The sequence below is a fragment of the Chelon labrosus genome (genome assembly GCF_963514085.1).
Source record: "Chelon labrosus genome assembly, chromosome: 12".
Classification (NCBI taxonomy): Eukaryota; Metazoa; Chordata; class Actinopteri; order Mugiliformes; family Mugilidae; genus Chelon; species Chelon labrosus.
Genome location: NC_140345.1, coordinates 13082991 through 13100983, shown reverse-complemented (window position 1 = coordinate 13100983; position 17993 = coordinate 13082991). Strand labels below are relative to the sequence as shown.

The 17993-nt window shown below is 44.0% G+C and overlaps 1 protein-coding gene across 1 annotated transcript in view; it reads left to right on the top strand.

The window, feature by feature from the left end:
* Nucleotides 1–17993, top strand: part of nphs1 (NPHS1 adhesion molecule, nephrin) — a 37119-nt gene that overhangs the window by 16726 nt on the left and 2400 nt on the right. Inside the window, exons 5-25 of the mRNA XM_084556197.1 lie at nt 1133–1214; nt 3348–3451; nt 5181–5302; nt 5510–5681; nt 6934–7091; nt 8091–8232; nt 8634–8758; nt 8850–9018; nt 9201–9330; nt 9449–9621; nt 10335–10475; nt 11057–11197; nt 12394–12515; nt 13112–13271; nt 13455–13611; nt 13896–14047; nt 16377–16488; nt 16570–16751; nt 16864–16908; nt 17229–17351; nt 17923–17974. Coding sequence (XP_084412323.1) covers nt 1133–1214; nt 3348–3451; nt 5181–5302; nt 5510–5681; nt 6934–7091; nt 8091–8232; nt 8634–8758; nt 8850–9018; nt 9201–9330; nt 9449–9621; nt 10335–10475; nt 11057–11197; nt 12394–12515; nt 13112–13271; nt 13455–13611; nt 13896–14047; nt 16377–16488; nt 16570–16751; nt 16864–16908; nt 17229–17351; nt 17923–17974 — 2764 coding nt within the window. The remainder of the gene's footprint in view (nt 1–1132; nt 1215–3347; nt 3452–5180; nt 5303–5509; nt 5682–6933; nt 7092–8090; nt 8233–8633; nt 8759–8849; nt 9019–9200; nt 9331–9448; nt 9622–10334; nt 10476–11056; nt 11198–12393; nt 12516–13111; nt 13272–13454; nt 13612–13895; nt 14048–16376; nt 16489–16569; nt 16752–16863; nt 16909–17228; nt 17352–17922; nt 17975–17993) is intronic.

Sequence of the window (17993 nt, the reverse complement as noted above, 5' to 3'; positions counted from 1 at the left end):
GTCAAAATAAAACTGCTACTGTTATAATCTCCACAGACAGGACCAGAAAACCAAGCAATTATTTGCACCCCAATTTGTAAGAAAGAAAAAAAACAAAGTGGGGCAACCATAAACCTGCTTAAAAATATGAATGCCCTGCAGTGTACCAATAACGTTCTACAACTCCATAATATCTACACCATGACAGATTTAGCTAGTCTGGACTGGGGGCACACGTACGTCAATGTTTGGGACCTCCCCAGCTTGCTTAGCTGTCAAGTAAGCTGTATTAGGAATGGTGTTCACTATGGTTTGTGTTGTCTTTAGTTGTGCCAAAAATCTGTTTTGAAGTGCCAAATGATGTCAGCAGTTCGCCTGATGTGTGACATGCAACATAAAATCATTTCAAATGAATGGTGTAACATCAACAAACCACTATTGAGACTATCAGTAACGTTATACAGTTAGCTACCTTTAGAAGTTGTAGCTGCATAGCTAGCATTAGCATTAGTTCACTTTCCAGACTAAAAGAGACGTTTAGTTTCATTCCCTTACCCACCCCAAAAGTCATCTCCAGTGGTGGAAAACAACCCCAATGGTGACTCTGGTGGTGGTGCCATTGGGCCAACCCATAAGATTCCTGACGTGCTCAGTATGACGGCTCTGGCCTTTGCTCTCTCGGTACTTCCTGACTAACTCGTGACTAATTCAAAAATGGTGGAGCGTGAGTGCAAGTGAAGAGACAGGTGGCGCCTAAATACACAACTGGCAACATGCGAGTCCACCATTGAAAGCCGCCAATGCCTTAATTACACATAACTTTAAGCCTTAATACTTAATACTGGTACGTTATAATATAAAATTTCACCAGATTAACACTTTCATGATTAGGGAAATTAGCTATCAGGGCTGGTAACTGACAAACACGTGTGTAATTCGTAGCATGTTATAAACAAAATGTTTTTAAGAGTTAAACCTAAATATAACTTCTGTAAAGATAGGCTCATCCAGGTAGGTGTTGTTGCTGTACCACCCACATATTTATCATATTCCACTTTTGGAATAATATTGATATTTCTACTTCACATGAACATATTCACAAACACGGTATATTCTTCCCTTTTCTGCGCCATCCCCCCATTGTGTCTTTTAGATGGAGTTGAGCTGACAGGTGCAGAGTCTTTCACCGTGTCTGGCTCAAAGGATAAGCTTCTGAACAGGCATGCTGAAGTAACGTATGTGTTCAACCGCCTGCCAGACTCATTCTCTTCACCAGACTGCTCGATCTCTCCAAGTCTGCCCTGTGTTTCTTGTTTGCCTTGTTTTCACCGTGCTCTTATTTTCTCCTTCTGTCTTAGTGAGCACAATGAATTTCTGCACACAGCGAACTGCTGCTTGGCACTGTGCGATTGAATTAGCTTCTGTCAAATGCACAAAATTGCATTCCGGCAGCCAGACGGATCCGATCCTCGCTGGTTTGCCAGGTGCCTATACATTAAAACAGGCCCATAGATTAATCCTGCATGTCTCCTCTGTGTCAAAGATAATAACCTCTTGTCATATCCTGAGATAACATTGGTACAGAGGAGCTGCAGTGTTGTTTGGCTCCCTCGCAGAACAGCCGAGGTTTTAAGCAATATTGATGCTCCTTCCTCATAGTCACACTGAGCATACCCAGCAGCGGGCCATGTGTGATTGTTACAGCTGTCAGTGTACTGTAGTTATTGATGTAGGACACATAAACTGAAAAGGAGAACCAGGCTAAGAATGAGTCCATTGTGGACCTTTGTCTGTAGCCTATTGTAGCCAGACTCGTTATTGTATTGTTATCAGAGTATGAGTCTGGTAACACGCCATTTGGATTTTAGTATGGGGCGTGTCAGCTCTACAGTGCTCAAATGACCTGTAGGACTGTGTCACTGTTACCCTTCTGTCTATCCTTGCATAAAATGATATGGCTGGCCTGGCAGATTTTTACTGGAGCATAATCAGTTCCCAACGAAGCAGTTCCAGACCAACTTCACGAAAAACAAAAAAATGACGGTGGGGAAGTTGGTCTGTCTTCCAGGCTTCTTTGTCTGTAAGGTTTATCTTAAAGGATATTATCTTAATTTATTGTCACATGATTCTTGAATGTGGCCTAACGCATTGGTGGAAAATAACTGAATAGACTGTATTTACTCAAGGACAGTGTTGTACTTTCTACTTTATTGATATTCCTTGCTTCATAATTCTACCCCACTTCATTATCTGATGGTTACTTTCAGATAACTGTTTAATAATAATATAAGTTGGAAAACTGACTAGAGATATTTGTGGCAGGACTTTATTTTTTCCTCTGTTCTATCCCAATAATCACCCCATTACCCTTTTGATTTTGTCTTATGAACTCAATACATTTACTTAAGTAGTGGGTTTAAAGGGGAACTACTGGTTTTTACAACCTGGACCTTATTTCTGGCATAAAATATGATCGTGTACTCACCCATATAACTTTGGTGTTATTTGGAGTCGTTCGTCAGATATTTAGATCCGTGTATATCCATAAAGTGGAGTGACTGGCGCACCGCAACACAGTCTCTAAATAACGCGTTATCTGCCGCGAAACTCGTTCATTTCACCAATATTTTGTTATGATATGCTAGTGCTATTCCCCGTTGAGTCTGGAGTTACCTGTTATCTATTCGCGGATGTGCATCGGTTTGTTGTTCTTTGGCCAGCTGTTCCTCTCTCTGCCTCCGCGTCCTCTTTTTGAGCCGTATACTCTGGCTCAAAACAGTAAGGACGTCCATCATAAACAAAGTCGTCGTCCACAACCTCAGAATCGGAAAAATATTCAGCCGTGTTGCAAAAAATTAGCAGTAGCAAATTACAAGCCACGCGGTGCTCAGAGATGACATCATCCAGGTCAGAGGTTAGTAGGTCAATCTACAGCCCCCGGATGATGATAACAGGTAACTCCGGACTCGACGGGGAATAGCACTAGCTATCATAACAAAATATTGGTGAAATGAACGTGTTTCGCGGCAGATAATGCGTTATTTAGAGGCTGTGTTGCGGTGCCCCAGTCACTCCCACTATATGGATATACGCGGATCTAAATATCTGACCAACGACTCAAAATAACACCAAAGTTATATGGGTGAGTAAACGATCGTATTTAATGCCAGAAATAAGGTCCAGGTTGTAAAAAACAGTAGTTGCCCTTTAACATTTATAGTAATATATCAAAGCATTATCTTTGCATTTACAAATTATCTCAGTAGTTCTTCCACCAATTGTCAAATACTGTATGACAAACGGAATCCATATTTTAATCTAATCTGTACCTGCACATTTCGACTCACTTCCTCTCGTCTCTCTTTAAGGGTCACCGCTCTGAGCTCCGACAATGGGAGGCAGTTGGCATGTCATGCCAAGAACAGTGCCGTTTTCCATCCCGTAGAGACCACAATGACCATGAGTGTGTACTGTGAGTGTCCAAACCTGTCTGTAGACTGACAGTCAACACCCCCCTCTCTCTTAAAAACACACTCTCATGTAGAAGCACACGCTGGAACCCAACCTCGGGGAGGCCCAAGGGTATGGGGTTTTGCGCGCTTGGTCTGTGTTAGTGGTCCAAGGAAAAACATTTAACCTGAAGGCAAAGTCACACCTACTTCAAAACAGCATTCAGCTGGGGCAACCTTCTGAGCATCCACTTCTCATGACAGCCCCTTCTGGACAGAGACTGATACGACCGAAGCAAGAACCTATTTTCTTCCACTGCAGTTGCTAGCTGTAAGACAATACACCGACTGGAAGTTAAATTATCATTACTTAGAAATGATTGTTTTATTGACTAATCTCAAAATGATTATTTACACACTTAGTGATTTCCCCAGTGTTAATCAAAACACATTAACTAAGAAACATTATCATAACGAATATGGGAAGCTTAGGCCACTACAGTTAATAATAATAAATTCTGCAAAAACTAGCCCGGGCAACATTTGTGCTCATCTGCCCAAATTAAATTTAGAATCCACTGATGCAGGAAATGAAGCCAGTTTCTGTTGATTTTTCTTTCATGTTATTATCACAAACTGCGTGACATTATATAATAAAACCGTTGCCGCAGAACACAAAGGTAGCTTGACACACATAATGTCTCTGCCTCTCGTTGCATTCTGTATTTTTTTTTTCTTCTTATTTGGCAAGGCAACGATGAAAGATGTTGTCGCTGAATGCATAAACAGCGTGACGGCATAGCTCCTGTTTATTACACCAGGTTTAGTATTTTCTACCCTGTTGATCAGTTGAAGTAATTGATTGCTGAGGCCTTACAGTCTACCCACCTGCTTCTCCCAGAACTAAATCACGTTGTTGATTAAAGTGGAGCATGCCTGCTGACACTTTGAGCAGCGAGTGCTCCCTCCAGCTCATCTGCTGTATTATCCACAGGCTGACTAGACACCTTAACGTTTGTCTCTATCTATGCTTCCCCGCATTAGATGCCCTGTTTTAACAATTACCTATAACCGTAAGCGCCTCTCCCTTCCCCTCCCTCTCTCTCCCCGCTCCGTATTAAACAACATGTGCTCTCTGCTAAAGTGCTAATGTTGCAGAACTTGGGACCACCGCTGCAGCCTTACTCAGTATGCCAACCCATCAAAGCCAGCGCGGTGGCCATTTTCAGCCAGCCAGATTGTTAGCAAGGTGGCAATTTGTCATGCTGGCCCAGGGTCTGCAGTCTGCTCTCTGAAACTGATTGCAGCAATAACAAAGGCCCATCCTCTTCTAATTTATTTTACTGCGTATATTTTATTCAAGGAGGCTGTAATTTATTCATATTTCACGTTGCCTTATTACTGTTTGAACATCTGTTATTTTGCTTTATGGATCGGATCCAGCTCACTGCCTCCTTAATACTTAATGGTTTCATCAGATCTGGACCTCTTATCCCACAGTCATGTTGAATGTGACCAATTTATTGGCCCTGCCTCAACAAATAAGGATGCTTCCTACTCAACCGCAGAGAGTGTTCTCATCGCATTACGGTTTCTTTTTTATATTGTCCTACTGGTGGTCACTGTCCACCTTTCTTTCACTGCGTTACTCTACCCATATCCTTGCCTCGCCTTTTCCTCTTTAGTTTTTGCCTTCCGTGCCGTTTCCCTTTGTCAAATTTATTTTTATTTTTGTCTCTCATTTCCTGACAGTCTCGCCTCAGCCTCCAGTTATTTTGGGTCTGGAGAGAGAGGAAGTCAAAGCGGGGAGGACGCTCGTGTTGCGTTGTGTGTCTCAGGGTGGAAACCCCCTAGCCACTCTCCACTGGACTAAGGTGAATCTCCTGCGCCATCTGTTAAGGAAGCTTTGCGACACACTGTCACTCTGGCAAGATGAGGCATTTTCGTTTAAAAACTTGCAGCACAAGTGTGCCATTCTTGGTAGCTTCTGTTCTCCACTGACTGCACCATATGTGACCTTGCAACTATATTCGAACATTCTGTTTCCTTTTCTGAGTTTCACGTGTTCGTCTGTCTGCCAGAATGGAGAAGCTCTGTCCACGACTTGGGAAGAGGACATTGTGGCGCAGAAGTCCAGCAGCGTCCTGAAGCTGAAAATCACCCCCGCTGACAATCAGGCGGAGCTGTGCTGCGAAAGCGTCAATCTGGTGTCCCCATCACCTCTGTCTGTCAGCCGCAAAATAACTGTGCTCTGTGAGTGAGGATAATGCCTAATACAGTGCACAGTGCTGGAACACACACACATACGCACACACAAAGCCCTGGCGGGAGTTGCTAATTGTGGGTTATTAAAGATATGGACATGAGGCAGAGCTATGTAGTAAGTCTTACCTCCAAAAACCAATTCTTTTGCTGTCCCAGCAAAAACTGCAATGTTAATATCATTAATGAAACTAATGGTTATTATGTCTGCCGCCCATATTTCCGACTGCCTCCAGATTATTATCGCTGCATTCTCTTTCATAGCTGTTGCATTAATTCAGCTGAGTTTCTTCAATGCACAGTCCTGAGGCACTAAAGGCTACGCTTGGTGCGTCAGTAACGCCCATGGTTAATAGATTATACTTTTCTCTTTGCATATAAAATGTTTGTTTCAGCAACAATAAAACAAATACGGAATTAATATTCAGCAGCACTGGTGCACTGAGTCTAACAATAGCCTGATTTCCTCTGCACAGCCAGACAATGTGAGCTTTAAATGCTGTCTGATTGATTCTCCCATTTTATGGAAATATGATTAGGATCAGCCCTTTCCGTAATCTCTTGCTCATGCTATGTAAATGTGGCTGAAGTTACAGCAGGACTCCATTGCCTCATCAAGCCCCCAACGGGTGCTGGAGCCATGCCTCCCAGTCATCCATTCAAGGATGTTGAAAATGAACTGCTGACTGCCTGACTGCGCTCTAGGCCCTGGCAGAAGCTGGAGGGAAGAGAGTAAGACAGACTGGTGAAATATGAATATGCTTCCTATACCATACTGCACCTGCATAATTTCAGCAGTCGCTGCATGTGCCGTGCACAGATGCATCCCTCTTGGTGTCTCGTACGGGATCGACACAAATGTGGAATTTACATACATGACCCCCCTCCCTCGCCAAGTCTGCCAGCTCAGTCCCCAGCCTTTGTATTCCCCTGAAGGCTTTATACAACTGCATCACTTTGCCTGCAGCACTTGTACCCTGTCTCCCCCTTTGGTTAAAACGAAGCAGACTTCAGAAACCACAATGAAAACCCCCCTGAGAAAACAAGTTGCCACTCAAAGTGATTTTCCCTCTCACCCTTGATACACCTCTGTGTTTCACATCCAAAAATAGTTGCGCTGCCGCTGTGATCAGAATAGGTAGCTGTTGAATGCACTGTTCGTGGGGCGATAGCTTTACAGATTTCTCTCCCTCTCTCTCTCTCTCTCTGTATGTTTGCCTGCGTTTCTGTGCTTGTGCATCAGTCGAGCCCGCGGAGCTCACGCTGCTCGGTTCATTAACCGTCATCGAGGGGCAACATTTGAACCTGAGCTGCTACGCCACCTCCAGTAACCCCCCCGTCCACATTCGATGGTGGCTGGGCTACAAGGAGCTCAACAGCACTGTTGTCGTCATGGAAGAGGTGGGGCTACGCAGCACGCCATTTGCAAACAAACAAAGCTGAAATTCATCAAAATAAGCTGTATTATAATAAGGCACAATTGAAGTCTGGCGATCATGCAGTTTAAACAGAATCCTGAAAAAGTGTATGTTTATTTTATTCTATTTTTTTTATTTTTTTGTAGTGAACATCAGACAACAGGCATGAAAGTTGCACAAAAAAAACAACATTTCCCTTTAGTCAAGCTTACCTTTAGGGTACCAACAAAAGAAAAAAAAAAAAGAAAATCTTTAAAAATGTCTCCCATTGAAGTAAAAGAATCCTCAGTATGATATTTGACCTCATATGAACCTTTCTAGATGAAAGAAAAGCGTATGACCATGAGCAGTCTCTGAATAGGCCCACTGCAGCTTTGCAAATGAATCAGCCGATTCCAAAAGAGTATTCTGCTGCTCGTCTCCTCTTTTGTGTGTGCTAATAAGATCAAAGTGAATAAAAGCTGACACAGAAGATGAGTATTATTAAACAAGCTCTTTATTCATCTGGCAGCAGCATTTCCATTTGATCTTACACAAGGCACTCAGTGTGCTGTATGTGAGCTTTAATGCATGTGAAACAGTGTGAGGTTAATGAAGACTGACGCCCCTGTCCAGAGTCTTTGTTCGTCTTTCTGACTGTGGCTCTTACAGTAATCACCACAATAATAGCTTTAATAACCAGATGTGCTGCATAGGCATGAACAGTATCGGGCAGGTGCAAAATGACACTTTGCTCAATTTATAACGGTGTGCAAAGCGGGGGAGTCAGATGAATATGCTTATTTATCACAGACCATGCACAACATCAGTTATTACAGCAGCTAATTTGCCATCTGTATTCGTCAAGACAAACCAGTGTGGGTTGTTTTTCTCCGATTTTTTTCCTTTCCCTCTCCCTCCTACAACTGAATATGACAGACCAAGGCTGTCCGTCCCTCCCACCCCCCGCGACGCGAACGTCATGTGTGCTTTGTGTCTGCAGGGAGACAATGGTGGGATGACAACCATGTCCAACATGACCCACCGGGTCTCCCGGGAGGAGGATGGGCTGAAGCTCACCTGCGAGGCGTTCAACAAGGGAACACACTTCTCCAAAACCCAGATCAGCAATCTCATTGTCTATTGTACGTGATTTTGAGTCTAGTTTTTCTTAAGCTGTTGTATTTTTAGCATAAAAAGAAATGTGCGTCTATGTTTAAGTGCGAGTGCACAAGATCATGGTTCAGGAGAGCAACTGTAATTTCAACTCTGAATGTCAAGAACAAAAGCAGAAAATGTTCCTCTGGCTTTTCCAAGGCTGCTTTTTCATGTTTGTGTTAGAGAAAAAGTTTTATGAACACAGTTTAAAAAAGAAAGAGATATGTAGAATTGAAACTGACTTTGGGTCAAAGAAGCCAGTAATGATCTCTGAATACAGTATAAACAGCACGTCTGCTAAGAGCATTGCTTAACTAAAATTAACTAAACGTGTGAAATGTAAAAAAAACAGCCACTAATCTTCCATCTGTCAATTATTTTACAACAGACCCCCCTCAGAATGTGTGGATTGACGCGCCACCTCAAGATGTCCCTCTTCGTTCGGGGACCTCGGTCCGTCTCATCTGTTTCTCCAGTGGAGGGAATCCCACTGGGACTCTGACCTGGTTCAAGGTGAGAGTGTACAGCATATGCACGACTGTTTGTGTTGCATTGTACAGTATGTCCAGCATGCACTGCTCTGCATCCTTCCTTCCTGTTTTAGAATGGAAAGGTGGTAACGGATGCACTGAAGCAGACGTCCTTTGACATGGGCGTCGCTCGGGAGCTGGTCCTGGTGCTGACTGCAAGTGATAACATGGCTTCCTACCGCTGCGATGCCAGAAACGAGGCAAAGAAGGCCATTTCTGCGTACACTAAGCTCACGGTTCATTGTGAGTAAGGCCGGAGACATAAACACCACTTGACCTTTATTCCATTATAGCTGGGCTAAGAGGAGAGAACAATACCCGATAAATGGATCTGGCTTTTGAACACAGTGCCATAGATTGTTAGCTGAAACCTTTAAATCACTATGACGAGATGGGATTTCCTTGTTTATCTCATCATTCTTTAGTCACAGCAGTGAGTATGAAGATCACCACCGAAGAGGAGGTACATCGTCGGGGTCAGATGATAACCCTGGAATGCCAGGCTGGAAGCAGTAACCCCGTGGCCAACATCTCCTGGATCATAGGCCCACTCAGGTTTGGCAAGGGACTGAAATGGATAGAACAGACGATGCTGGATTTTCTTGCAAATTATATGGCTAATTCACTGAATGGCACTGAAGTCCTTTGTTAATAGAATCTAATTGTCTCCTAGGTTGCAGGGAGTCGACCAGGCGCCCAGAAAGTCTCAGTTTGGTGGTGTTTCAGTGCACAGTTCCCTGTCCTTGAATCTGAGTTCACAGCATCACAACCAGAAGGTTATTTGTCAATCCTACAGCCCTGTGTTGGCAGAAGGGGCCAACACTTTCTTCCAACTCAATGTACTTTGTAAGTAGAGGTTGAGTTCTATGTTAATTACCTCCTTTTTTCAGGTTGCTTGCATCCTTCTTTCTTTCTGGTGGGTGACCAGGAGATGTGGTTTGCATAATTCTTAAATGATGCACACTGAAGATCAAAAAGGGCGTGGATTAAAACTGCTTTGCCGGTGTACTTTTGCACTGTGCGTATGCAGTGTGCAGTTTTTTTTTTTGTTTACTGGAAACCTTTGTTGTGATTTGTGTGTCTGTTGAGCTCTGCGGCAGTGTGTCCTAATTGTGCATTTGCTTTGCTGCATGGCCATGTTTGTCTTTGATGCCATTTCACAGGCAGCAGCCAGCCACTGCTTCAAAGCCTCGGTACTGTGTATGAGCATGAAGGAATGTCACTGTGTGTTTGTGCAGAGCTGCAGTTGGACAACAGTACTGTCACTCGTCGTTTTAATGCCTGTCCCTCTCCCTCCCGCGCTGCCTTACTCCCCCGTCGTCTAAGTGTGTGAAGTTGGTTAGATCTGGAATTATTGGTGGGATGTCGACTTTCTACTGGTTTGACTCTCATTAGTGTCTCTTAGTGCTTTCATGCTCAACATGTTTTGTGTCTTTGTGCACACTCTTTTTGGTGCTTGTCAATCTGTGGGCCTGAGTTTGCATCCATGCCTCCGCTCGTGTATTTTTGGTGTAAATTCAACTTTATAAAGCTGTATTTCTGTGCCGCCTCTGTGTCAGACCCACCAGAATTCAGCCCAGACCAGCCAACGGAGGTCCAGGTGGTCGAGGACGACATGGCAACCATCCCACTGCTGGTCTCAGCTAACCCAGAGGAGGTCTCCTGCGTTTGGCAGCGCCGCCGCGAGAAGCTGGTCAAAGGTGATCCAGGGCTGTGTGATGGCTCTATAAACCAGGTCCTAGTTGAGCTGAGCCAGCAAGTAAGCACTCAGCTCTGCCATTCAGGGTCTGAATAAAACATGGCAGGTTAGCCAGCATGGGACCCTGCCAAATGTGATTCTCATTATGGCTCTAATGTATGCAGTCTAAATGAGGATTGCTGTCTCCCTGAATACAACACAACGATTCTAAACCTGGCTTCTCCTCCCGGCTGGTGTCATCAAGGCCCTGCTGCACCCTCTCCCTTTTTCTGTTAACTCTGTTAGCTCCATTATGCGCAGCCGGCACCATAAAATGACTGAATCCTGAATGTGGAAACCCACCTATTACATTTTGAGTGTTGCGGTATAGAAGGTGTCTCTCACACGCAGCCTATTGTTGGCTTGATGTGGGAATCCAGCCAGGCCAATCAATAATGCAGGATTAGATGTCCCTTAGAGACCAGTGGCCAGAGGACATGCAGTTGATGAGCATGTAATGAATACTTAATTTAACATTGGTTTGCATGTGTGTGTGTGTGTGCTTCTCTCTCTGTGTGTGTGTGTGTGTGTGTTTTCGTAAAGAGGGGGATCTTCGCAACCACTGGTCAGATGACTACTCACTGGAGATCAAGAATGTGACAAGGAAAGATGCTGGAGTTTACACTGTCGAGTGCACAAATGAGGAAGGTGTTAACCAAACCCGCATCTTGCTGGACGTTCAGTGTAAGACCCTGTGCACAGATAATGCATGAGCAGACGCAGGCACATTTTTATATTGCAAGGTTGCAATTATACCTTTTTTTGATGTTGAAAGTTAACTACTAGTTCATAGGGATTAATAAAATGAGCTCTTAGTGCCTACCCTTGGTAATTTAGCCAAAAGATTAAAGGAGAGAATTGGAGAGAAAATACTGAAACTGTACTTTTTTTTTTTTATTATTAATCACACAATCAAACTTCTTTCATAACATTTTAAAATGTCAGATTTGCATGATTTCGAATGTGCTTAAGCTGCTAAGGATCAGCTTCTGCAGTGCATCCACACACACACGCGATGAAACGCTCAGACAACAACACTGACTTTCTGCTTCTCTCGATCAAAACTGCCTCATTCATTAGGCCTCCGTGTGAGGCCATCCACCTCCACTGCTGCCCCAGGCCCAGCCTCAAGCTCCTGGCCCTCTGCCCCGATACTGATGATTTAATAATGGGAGTGTTGAAAATGTAGGTCTGCCTGATTCACCAAAGCCCATGGTACATGCCTAATGGATTCCGCCATCCTGATCTGACTGGGCTTGACAGTTGTAGGTATTCATTATGTATGGCGAATTGTCGTAGCTTTTATGTGTGGCGGTGTAGCCCACTTAACAACGTCGGCCTTGGTTAGGAGGCCAACATGGTTGGTTCCCTCAAACCCAGAGGACCTTGTCTTGCTGGTGTTTCCCACCACTGTTTTTCAAGACTAAACATAGGTTTAGACAAGTAGGCGCTAATGGCCTGATAGTTGCGAGTAGACGGCACCCTTGGGAAGTATAAAAAGCTTGTGAGGTAGAAGAGAACAAAGAAAAGAAGAGGAGACTCGCAGACAGGGAAAAGAGATAAACTGATGGATGAAGAGGGGAATCAGAGGAGGGGGAGGGACTGGGGGGGGGGGGGGGGGGGATCTTGTTGGAGGGCTTTATGGGTCACATGGCCAATTTTCAGTTTGCCTGCGAAAGTGTTTGTAATGCTCCGACATATAGAGAGGTTAATGTTATTGTATCCAAAGCACAGAGACCGATTACAATGGGGTTATGCATATTTTCGAAGGCAAACAAGTGTAAGAGTAATTGTGGCAACAAAGCGTGCGTATTTAATGGGTTGTGAAATTATTAGTCTGAGGCTGATATAGGTTCCTTGTTCCATTTTCTTTCTCCTAGATGCTCCCAGTGTCAAAGCAGAGAAAGACCCTGTGTTTGTGAACCTAGGGGAAATAGCAGACCTGATATGTGTGGCAGATGCCAATCCCATTATACCCGACATGTTTTCTTGGAAATGGCTGGTGAGAGCTGCACACACACACACACACACGCACACACACACTTATCCACAAAAACACATTTACTTTATCTGGCTTTCTTTCTATTATTATATCTGTTCTTACCGTTTATCACTGGCCTTTGTAAATGCACAGATGCGCCATATTTCACCGGCTCTAACTATCCTTCCACCCCACCTCTTCCTGCTCCACAGTCAGCCCAAATCCAGAAAAATAGCTTTCATTACTGCTGCGTGACTAAAGGGCACATTCGTCAATGTGGCGTGGTCTCTGTATCTACTGATGCTTTCTCCGGTCTAACCCGCCCCCTGGCAATAGAGTGTGTCCCGCTTTCAACCTGCACGGCCCCTCCTTTTCTCTTTTCCTGGGGCTCTCCAGCCTTTGGCATTATCCTTCTCCGTCCTTAAAGCTTGTTTTGAACGCCCTTGCGATCCAGACCCCGAGCCCTTATGGTGTCCGGCTCAACTCTCCCTCACCGCCTGCCTGTCTTGCTCTCGCACCGCGAGACAGGTGCAGATCAGTCACCCAGGAGGAGGGGAGTGGGTATTGAGGGATAGTGGCTGTCTTCTGCTTATTCTCCCTCAATCCGTCTTCCGCAGGGTGAAGAGGAGGTGGAGATGGGAGAGGAGACCCAGTTAAATGAATCAAGCCTACTGACCATCCGTGATGTGACTCGGGCTCATGCTGGTCTCTACCAGTGCACAGCCAGTAATGGCATAGCACTCCCTGCCAGTGTAAATGTGCAGCTGGTAGTGCAATGTGAGTTCATAGTATTTATATATATTTTTTTTGTGTCAGAAGGGACGAAAAGATTCACAGAGACTTATTTATAAAGACGTACGCCTATGTGTGAACCTGTCAATGAATAAACACATACATTCACTCTTGTGCTGTGTCTGGCGTCTGCATGAATAATCTCCGTGCCATTCTTGTCTTGTGTAGTCAAACCAGAGCTTCAGAAAGGACCACAATGGAGGAAGGTAGCAAGTAGAGGGGATGGCACTACTACAGCTGAGGTCGTGTGTCGGGCTGAAGGCATTCCTCCTGTCGACTTCTGTTGGGAAAAAAACGGTGTACTCATGGATTTTGAAAACCCCAGGTCTGAAGGAAGTAGTTCACTGTGCTTTTGTCAGCATTAACAATAAGATTTGGCTCCACCCAGATGCATTATTCTGCTATTCCCTCGCTATTTTCACTACAAAATCAAGATTGTGTGCATCTGCTCAGCTATTCACTATGCAAATACCTGCGTAATACTTCTTTGATGTGTACAATTGGGTGGCACAGTCCAATCTGCAGGACATCACAATCCCTGCAGCCTGTCTGCTTAGTGTTTGTCTTTCTCTCTCTCTCTCTCTGTGTGTGTGTGTGTGGGTGCTGCAGGTATGAGGAGCGGACGGTGAGGGAGGGGTCCTTCCACACTAGCACAGTTCGAGTGGTAAATGTGAGCGCATCTTTGGACTACGCTGCCTTCAGCTGCACCGCTCGCAACTCACTTGGGGAAGACAAGCTAGACATCCAGCTCGTCAGCACAAGTACTGTATACGTGAACATTTCTGTTTATGTGTGTCTCAGGGAGTCTGCAGCTCTCTCAACACATCACAACATCCACTGCCAATGTCCTGCAAAGGCCACGTGTCCCCAAAATGTTCACTTTTCAAGCGCTGAAACAACAACACTGTTTCACCTTTGTGACTGAGAATTTTTTAGATGGTTTATTTAGCTTCAGATGAAGGAGAATTTTCTCATTCCACAAGGTCTTGATCCTTCAGCTTAGTTTCAAAATGTTTTGGTTATCGTACCACCACAAACACAGTATGGTGGAGTCTTCTGGTTTCGTATCAACACATGAGAGAGGCTAATTAAGCGCTGTTAGGAAGTCGAGCATATAATAAGCTATAAACCCAGACAAGTACAGAGCGTTAGAAGACAGAACCAGCACGAAAGGTAGGCGTCGGTCTTTTTGTTGGACTCATTTTGCCCCCTAGTGGCCAAAACTCACCCACGGCTGCTTTAAATAAATGCCAAATAATTGAAGTCAGTCGCTATAGCACACAAAAAAATAGGGATTATCCACACCACATATTTGGCAGTAGAGCACCACTTTTTCCTTTAGTTCTAATTAGGCAGCATTTCAAAATAGCTCCGTCAGTGCTGCCTTGTCCAGTGTTTATCAGCCTTTTTCAGCAAAGTTACAGTAGTTTCAGAGGGCCGTTGAAAATCCTGAATCCTCTAAACGGGAGAGAGTTGTTGCTCTTTAAAGTCAGCCTTTTACGTGAACTTATTCCCTCGCCCTATCTCTACCTTATCATTTAGCCTATAGCACTACTTCACTCCGTTCCTCAGATAATGCGGCAGTGATATGCTTTACTCTCCTGGCACGCTTCGACTTTTCTACCTTCAAGCTACCCGTGTATCTGTGCACCACCACCCATTATCAACGCAGCCCAGCTCTCAGCAAAAGCCCACAGCTCTCGTTGGACACATTTAATGTTTACTATAAAAACCATAAAATACAATCCAATATTGGCCGTGTTTTTTTTCCCCGTCATTTTTTTTTTTTTAAAGCAGTGAATATTCATAATTAATCTGACGCAGTGATAATAAATTTTATATGCTTCCTTATCATTTTAGAGCCCGAGAGGAAGAGAGAGTTTTTTTTTTTTCTTAGCATGGTGCTTTTTGGATTTGAAGGAGACGCGATCCAAATAAGGCTGACCCCTTTGCCCTGGAATCTTATGAGTGGAGCTGATAGTGGGAATTATTTACTTTGCAAACTGGGCTGCAGCCTGGAGCCTTAGACGAGTAGAGCATCTCCTTCTTATGTTGCTACTCAACTATCTCTCCTCCTTCTCTCCTCGACTATCTCTCCCTCTGCCCCCAAAACCACCATCCTTTTTTTTTTTTTATGCTCCAAATGCAAAATAATCCACTTTCCCTTCACTACCCAGGCTGAAGTAGTGCCTTGTGTTAGACTGAATAGCCTGCTTTGATCCCTGTGCTTAATATTGATAATAATCAAGAAGCTTCATCCTTCATTACGTGTCTTTGGTTGGATGAACTGGACAAAGCAGTCACTTTCGGCCAAAGCTCAGCTCATGTTTCCTGATCAGTCGTATAACAAAGTGCAACCTCAAGCAAGACAAACATACAGAGCTTTTCTACAATGAAATAAAATAATAATAAAAAAAAGCTTGTGCTATAAATATGTACGATTCAGGCTGACTCATACATCATCTGAAGTATTAAAATGTGAGTCGTGATCATTCACTCCGGAAAATACTGAAATGACATCGGGCAGGCAGGAGAGATGATCACTGTGGTCAAAACTCCCTGACATCTTTTTAATCATATTAATCATGTTAAAAAGATGTCAGAGAGTCTTGACCACTGAGTCAGCCTCAATCGTACAATATTTCTACAGTGACAAAAAAAAAAGTGCTTCCAAATATCAGATATTTTTCTCTGAGGCAAACCATCATTACCATCATTCCTTCTGGCATGTATAGGACTTTGTTTTACAGCGGCATTATTGATGCAAAATGAAAACATTTAAAAGAGTTTCTCCTCCTATTCCTCTTCTATCAAGTAAGACATCATCTCTGCACTCATATTTAGTTAAATAATTTTTTCTATTTATAACAGCTCTGTAGTAAAGAGGGAGGCACAAGCCTATAGACGCCTGCGCCTCGTGTGTTATATCACAGTCTGCAAATATAATCACTCAGCTATATAATGACACATATCTGAATTTATTAGCACCTAAAGGCACTGCAAATTGAGTGTTTGGCTCCTGCACAAAGCTGAGAACACATTTCTTTTTCTTTTTTTTCCCCCACCATTCTTCTTTTCTTCCTTCCACAGATCACCCAGATCCCCCTTCATCGTTTCGCCAAGTCAGCGTGACCCACGACTCGGTCACTTTGGAGTGGATCCCTGGCTTCGACGGGGGTTTGCGGCAAAGGTTTCGTATAAGGTGAAGAGGCAAGAAAAGATTTCGGCCGAAGGCTTTCATATTCAAAACATACGCACTTGACAAGGCCCTTTTGTTTGACAGATACCGTTGGGATCAATCGGTCAGTTTCCTGTACGTGGACGTTTTTCCTCCCGGTTCAGCAACATTCACTGTTACTGATCTGCAGCCTGTCACCACCTACAACTTCTCCGTCAATGCCCGCAATGCAATAGGGGAGAGTGACTATGCTGACAACAATGCAGTACTGACCATCACCACCAAGGGTCAGTTTGGAGTAACCCCAAATGGCTGAACTGTACAACAAGAATACATTTAACATGAGTTTATTATGTGTAGCAGTGTGTTCATGATATCCTTCTTCTTCTTTCTCTACAGAGAGCCCATCGTCAGAAGAAGCCCCATCAGATGAAGACTCAGAGAGTAATTCTTTTAACACAACTACCTGGAAGATCTCTTAAGGGCAGTTTGAAATTGCTGTTTGCACAGCAGCTAGCCTCATTTGGCTAAATCATGTTAATGTATGCGCCTCCAAGACTTTTAATGTTTGCTCTACAATATTAGTGACTGTCATGGTGCCCAACCATGCTTTGTCCCTTCAGCTAATTTTTAATCAATAAAAGCAAGAGAGAGACTGGTTAGGTCAGTTTTTAGATTCACAGATTTCCATTACTCCATTACTCTTTATCTTTCATTGGGATGCACTGAGCTAATGTTTTTTTATGTTTTGCTTGGCAAACTAGATTTAAGCAGACTGCCGGCCTTTTGGACTGTACTGCTTACAGTGGTGTTTGGAGTCCTGCTGGTGTTGAATTCGCTAGGCTGCTTCATTGGACTGAGGTGGAAAAAGAGGCAAAGGCAGACAGGTAGCTGTAATGATCTTCTCATCCACGGGTGTTAGCGGCGTTCCTCCTATCGCTCTCTGTCATTTGTAGTGTTCTGAATCTTTAACAAAACTCTAAAGCGATTACACTGAACCATGATGCCATTGTCAGCTCTGCAACTCGCTCTCTCCTCATCTCGCCGCGTCCCTCTTTCCCTCCGTCTATCCTGTCTCTTCTCCTTTCCCTCATTCTCTAAGCCTCCCACCACATTCATTCTTCAAAGCTGTCACTTCTGTTTCATCCCTATCTCTTATCTCATTTGCAAGCTTTGTGTCCTTCTTCTATCTCGCCTATTGTCTCTTTCTATTCGTTCTTCGGTCTAACTGTCAAGGTCTTCCTCTCAATCTTTTATTTCTCATTCCCCACTTTCTTCTGCCCTCTGATTTTTGTTTGCATAGAATTTTGTCACAGCTCTCTTGCCTTTTATTCACTCTCACTCTACGGCCCTTTTATTGCTCTGATCGATTTCAGTGCCGAGGATATGATGCTCCTTTCTTCCAAGTTCTAATTTTCCTGACACTAAGCCTCTTTCCCCCTGTTTCTGTCTCCCCAGCAGGGGGTAGAGGAGGCAGTGCGTTGGATGGGAAAAAGAATGAAGAGGAGGGGTAGGTTTAAGCCCTGCAG